Genomic DNA, 5,942 nt, shown 5'->3' with positions numbered 1-5,942 from the left:
CTGTGTCTTGGCTTCTGGCCTACTATCTAAAGATAAAGGACAAACTTAATAGTTTTTTTAAAAGCTATTAGCATATTCTTTTTTTCACTTATTTTCTGATACCTTTAGGTTAAGTTGGCCACAATATTCAGATTGGCCTGGAGAAAGATCTGTTCTACTGACTGCTCACAGGAGAGATTTGAATTATCAGTGCCTCCCTTTTGTACCAGAGCTTCCTCTCCACTGCCTTCATTTCTATTTACTTTTCAAAAAGGCATTTGCTGCTTTTCCTTAGTCACTCTTTTTCTAAATTAGATTGGAGTGTGGAGTAGCAGCTAGCATAGTGGTCCACATGTGACCTTTAATTATGTGTTCAGCCACAGCTGATTGCCATTCACAGGTGCTTAGAGACTTTTGAATGATGGAATGTAAAAATGTCTGTTAGAGTTGAGTGTGCTTTCTGGCACACCAGAGGTCTGCTGTATCAATAGCACAGTATAACAAAGTGGGAATTTACTTTCTAGAGATCCCTTATGGCTATAATCAGCTTTCAAATGGTATCTCAGAGGGCAATCTTAGACACAAATATGAAAAGAGCGCTGCTGGTGACAGGATTACTTGCCAATTAATACTTGGTGGTTCCACATAAAGTATTATTCAACCATATTCATTTTGTCTAAGTAGGTCTCCCCAGTTGCCACTCATGAAAGCCCCCAAATTAACTCATCCTCAAAGGGGAAAACACCAGATACTCTGTACACTCTCAACCTGCTTGGGTTAGCTACTATGGTTGTGGTTATTTCCAAGGCCATCGATTTGGGAGAATCAAAATATCCCCCAGACCTCTTCACTCAATTTTACCTCATGGGTTTGAGGGCATCTCAGGGAATTGGAGCCAGAGAGAAACTAGAAGTCATATTGTCAAGTATAAAGTGAGAAAAAAGAAGGTCTCAGTGATCACACATAGTGAGCCAAGATTGTTTGATTCCAAATTGAAGACCTTTGGTACTTAGACCATGTTTCCTCCTTGTTTGGGACTCAAATCTGGAATGAAATAGTCCCATTAATATGCTAAAGCACATCAGGCAAATGGGAAAGTTGGTTTTGCACATCCTCGTTCTCCTGAATTATCATGTTCTTGGCCCTAAGGAGTGTAAAACATTCCCCTTGATGTGAAGAAACTTCCCCTTCTCGTGGAGTTTGATTCTGGGGGTTCTTCCCCATTCTCTCCTAGTAGGATTATCATTGCATAAATAGTACACTTGTAGAACTACAAGTCTTATTTGGGATGTACATTTGGAGGGGAAGGATGGCAGTCATGTTGGGGAAGTATAGGTACGGGCCACAACCAGCTGTCCTATGCCCTGGAGACTGCCTAGGTAATAATTCTAGATAACTATTATCTGTTACATATTAATAGATTCTGGCTGTTCATACCATACTAAAAATCAAGGACAGACACAAGTGTCTGGGTGAATACCCTTGAGGCAGAAAAGGTGTTTGAGGTTCTCTCTCTTATTTCTAGACCTCAGAGACTCCCTTCCTCTCCTAGCCTTGGCTAAAACAGGCTTAAATCTCAAGACCTCAGAATCTCATTGGAAGGATAAATAACCAGCTCAGAGACTTAGAGATCCCTCTTTAGAGGAAAAAATGGAGGGCCAAATGGCAGAGCCAATATTCAGACCTAAGTCCCATTATCTAAATACTCCCAAACTAGGCTGTGTGCTTCTGATAGTGCCTGTCATTTGGGAAACTTGTCTGAATCAGTAAACCAAAGGAATCCTCCCCAAAGAAAGAAATCCTCTTGGGCCTTGGACACACTTTGCCAGGAAGCTCTTCTACCCAACCTGCCTCTTCATCTGTCCACTAGGGTGGGTGGAGACCTAGTACCAGGGATGGGGAGAGAGTTAAGGAAGGGAGGCTACTGGCCTGAGGCTTTCAGCACTTTTAGTTTCACATTTTCAACAGGGCCTTTGGCCTCAGTCCTTCCTCTTGACCTCCCTTTTCTTCCCCTCTTATATTTGTTCCAAGACTGCAAAACCTGAACCAGGACATTGGGAGCCAGTACTGGGAAGTTGGAGTAGAAGGAAAAGAATCATTTGAAAGTTTTTTTCATTCACCAAGCCCTTCAAAGACTCATTTTTCCAGTCTGCTATCACTGGCCAGTTTTGGAAAACTGACCAGTGAGTTGTACACAATTTATGGCTAACCTGGTTAGAGGTTTCATTTTGGCTAAGATGGTCCTGTCTTACCACAATCTGTGCCACTGGATAAATATCTTGGGGGAAGAAGGGGTCCCAAGAAATTCTTGCATGAGGATGGGCCCACCTTTAGGCTTGTACACTTGTGAAATATAGTAGGTCATTTGGTGAGTTAGCTGAAGATGGCAACCTGGTGTGTCATTAGTTGTACACAATAGTAACAGTTGTTCAACAGCTCAGAGCTCCAAAGCACAGAGCTAACTCATCCAGAAAAAGGCACCCTCTGGGTCTGAAGTTTAAGCAGGGAAATCTACAGTTGACTCCTCCTAACTCCCCACTGCTCCTCCCTCTGCTTTGGCTAATTGGAAATACAGTCATTTTGTGTATTATCTTCATCTCTTACATTTATGTAATGATATAGATTACAAAACACTTTCTTACAACTCTCTTTTGAACCCTATGAGGTAGGCAAGGCAGATAGCTGTTTTACAGATGAGGAAAGAGGCTCAAGAGAGGTATGATGAATTATCCGATGTCACATCCAGTAAGTGGCAGAAGTTAGACCAGTATCAATACTTTCCAACTTCAAGGTTCCCTGTGGGTCCCTGTCATTGTTACTGGGTTCATTCGTGGGTAGGAGTGAAGAGTGGGAAATGAGCAGCCATGGAACACACTTCCAAGGCCCTTAGTGGAACAAACTCATGGGGAAGAGGGAATGAAAGGCTTGAAAGAGAGACCTAACCCTGTATCTCTCCAGGATGCAGAATACAGGATTCATCACCACCAATGATTGACTATTTGGTAGTTTAAGAAATCTGACATCCTAGGCTGGGCCTTGAACCCATTGGATTAGAGTTCTCTTATGGACTCTGCCAGACCAGAAAGCCAAGCTGGATCTTCCCAGGAAGTTTTCTTGGTCTTCCCACTTTTGATCCTACCCCACCAGTTTATTCCACTGGATGGTGCTAAAAAACGGGTGGGATTTGAGCTTGTTGACACCTCCTCCTCCAGCACCGAGGCGCCGACAAGGATCAAATTGCAATAGCTGAAAAGGAAAAGGCAGGAGTCAGATGTGCAGAGCCCCACTGCTCACTCTCTCCAGTGTCCTGAAGCTTGCCTTTATCATCTTTTCATCAGTCTCCTCTGCTCTCACCTCTCCTCTGAGTGTATCCTGTGAGAACTCATGGAAAAAAACTTAGGTTCTGGGGACAAAGAATGTAAGGTCCCTCTTCCCCTTTCTTTAATGGGTAGAGCTTTTGGGTACTCTGCCTGAATTTCTGCTTTGATGTAGTAGACATCTCCCAGAAAACAGGATGAAAAACCAGATCACACTGTATTTTCTCCTAATTTCTTGCTGAAGTAATAGCCTTTTCCTACTACATTGGTTTTGTTCCAGGTACCAAGTTATTTGGCCAATAAAATTACAAACTTATCCTGTCATACAGATTCTGAGAACATCTGGAATCTCCCTGATAGATGCCAGATCTATCCTTCACACCTCACCACCTAGCAGTGGTGGTAGCAGTGATCGTGGTAGTTGTGGTATTAGTGATTATAGTGGTGGTGGTGGTCCTAGGAACATTTATATAGCACAGTTTGGCACAGTGCTTTACATGCATCATCTCTTTTGACCCTTCAACAATACTGTGAGGTTAACACTATTTATTCCTATTTTATGAATGAGGAAAATAATTGGGAGAGCTCGAGTGATTTCCCCAGTGTCACTTAGAAAGTGTCTGAGACAGGTTCAGACACCAGGTCACACTATTGACACTATACCACCTAGCTGCCCATTGGGGATAATAAGCCTCAAGATCCAGCTTGTCTAGAGAAGTTTCTTCCCTTCTCCCTCTGTCCATGCCTACTAGTACTCCTCGGTTAAGATGGCCCATACCTCGGTGAGTAGAGATGTAGCTGGTCGGCTGAGCCACTCGGGCAGATGGAGCCTGGTGTGTACATGGATTCCTGAGGGGTGGTTTTGGGACAGTGACTGAAGAAAGAGAAGGGGGATAAGGGGCTTTAAAAGAAAGTGGATAGCAGTCAAGTCCTAAAATCCGTTGGGACTAAGATTTTTGCCAAGGATTATTTTCCTCACACTGTAGAGACAGATCTTTTTTCATGGGTATGGTTGGATTAATGTCAGTCCAGCAATCAAGAAAAAAATCTCATAGATGGAGGAAAGAATCCTCCTCCATTCAATTTGTGGGCACTATGGGCTTGTGGATTTCACTACAAACAAAATTATATTTAATTTTTTCTTTAACTGGGCTTTAGAAATGCTAATGTCATAATTGATTGATATAATAGAAAGGATGGGAAAAAGAGCCTTGCCCAATAAGGCAGGGATGTAATGGGAGATGATTGCAGGACTAGTGCTAGAAGAGACCTTAAAGATCAGCTAGCCCACTCCTTTGCCTTCACAAATCAATAAACTTATTTGCCTCAGAAGATAAATAACTTGGCCAGAGTCTACAAGTTACAAATAACGAAGACAGAATTAGAACTTGGGTTCTAGGGACAGTGAGGAAGTACAGTACATAGAACATTGGTCCTGAACTCATAAGAATCCAAGTTCAAATCTGACCTTAGACACTTTCTAGACGTGTGACTGGGGTAATCCCAGTTGCTGGAAAAAAAGAAAAGGGGAAAAAAAAGATTCTGTGATTTAGCATTCCCCTCAGCATTGGTTCCTTTATACTATTCTTAGAAATTGCAGGGCTAAAGGGAACAGAAAAGGCAAGAAAATGGGTAATAGCTTGAAAGGAGCAGCTAAGTAGTGTAGTGGATAGACTTAAGAAGATCTGAGTTCAAGTCTTATCTAGACAATTACTAGCTGTGCGACCTTGGACAAGTCACTTACCCCCAATTGCCTCCAAAAAAGAAAAAGCAAGCTACTAATAATAATGCAGTATATAGAATCACAGAATCTCAGGCATTAGAAAGGATCTCAAAGGTCCTTAGCAGAGTGTCTGGCACATATAAATAAAATTCATAAATTCTGGTTCCCTTTTCTAGTAATAACAATGAGATAACTTTAAAGTTCCCAAAATACTTTACATATGGTAACTTATTTGATCTTCATAACAGCTCTGAGAGGTAGGTGCTATTGTCCTTATTTTTCAGATGAGGAAACTAAGGCAGAGAGAGGTTAAGTACTTGATTAGAATTACACAACTCTAAAGAATCTTAAGGCAGGATTAGAACTCAGGTCTTACTGACTTCAAATCCTTTATTATATCCATTGTATCATTTGAGATTATACTCTTTGGATCTCTTTCTTCAGAAGGATATGGCTATGTGAAATCAGACCACGCTCTTGTCTAGTTTACATTTTTTCATCTTTTCCACAAGGATAGCATAAGACATTGAATTAAATTATAGCTATAGCATTCCCTTGATCTATCAATCTAGTAACTCATTCAAAAAAACAAACCAGGAAATGAGGTTGCCAGTGAGAGCAAATTATTTTAAAGGTCTCTTCCAGTTTTAAACATATGATCCTATTAGCATTCTCAGGCTTCGAAGACCCTGGTCTCCACAAAAACAATGAAATTCATGTTGGGCTTACTGTGCCCTCCCAGCCTCCAATCCCACTTCTCACTATCATCCTCCCAATGCTCTTTTTATAAAGACCTGAACTTACCATTCCAGTTAGAAGTTCATATAGCAGAGATCCAAAACTCCACCAATCACAGGCTTCTGTCAGTTCAGAAATCCCACCCACTTCTGCAGGGACAAGAGAATGCCTTTACACCAAGGCTT

General features: G+C 41.6%; 1 protein-coding gene across 2 annotated transcripts in view; it reads right to left on the bottom strand.

Moving 5' to 3' along the window:
* Positions 1-2,557: 2,557 nt before the first annotated feature.
* RPS6KL1 (ribosomal protein S6 kinase like 1) overlaps positions 2,558-5,942 on the bottom strand; it is a 38,166-nt gene continuing 34,781 nt past the window's right edge. For both annotated transcript variants that reach the window (XM_051977582.1, XM_051977583.1), the window contains 3 exons: positions 5,824-5,906; positions 4,075-4,170; positions 2,558-3,225 (listed from right to left, as the gene is read on the bottom strand). In XM_051977582.1, the coding sequence (XP_051833542.1) occupies positions 3,115-3,225; positions 4,075-4,170; positions 5,824-5,906 (290 nt within the window). In that variant the 3' untranslated portion in view covers positions 2,558-3,114. The remainder of the gene's footprint in view (positions 3,226-4,074; positions 4,171-5,823; positions 5,907-5,942) is intronic.

The sequence above is a fragment of the Antechinus flavipes genome, chromosome 2, assembly GCF_016432865.1.
Source record: "Antechinus flavipes isolate AdamAnt ecotype Samford, QLD, Australia chromosome 2, AdamAnt_v2, whole genome shotgun sequence".
Classification (NCBI taxonomy): domain Eukaryota; kingdom Metazoa; phylum Chordata; class Mammalia; order Dasyuromorphia; family Dasyuridae; genus Antechinus; species Antechinus flavipes.
This window is presented reverse-complemented; position numbering and strand designations above follow the sequence as displayed.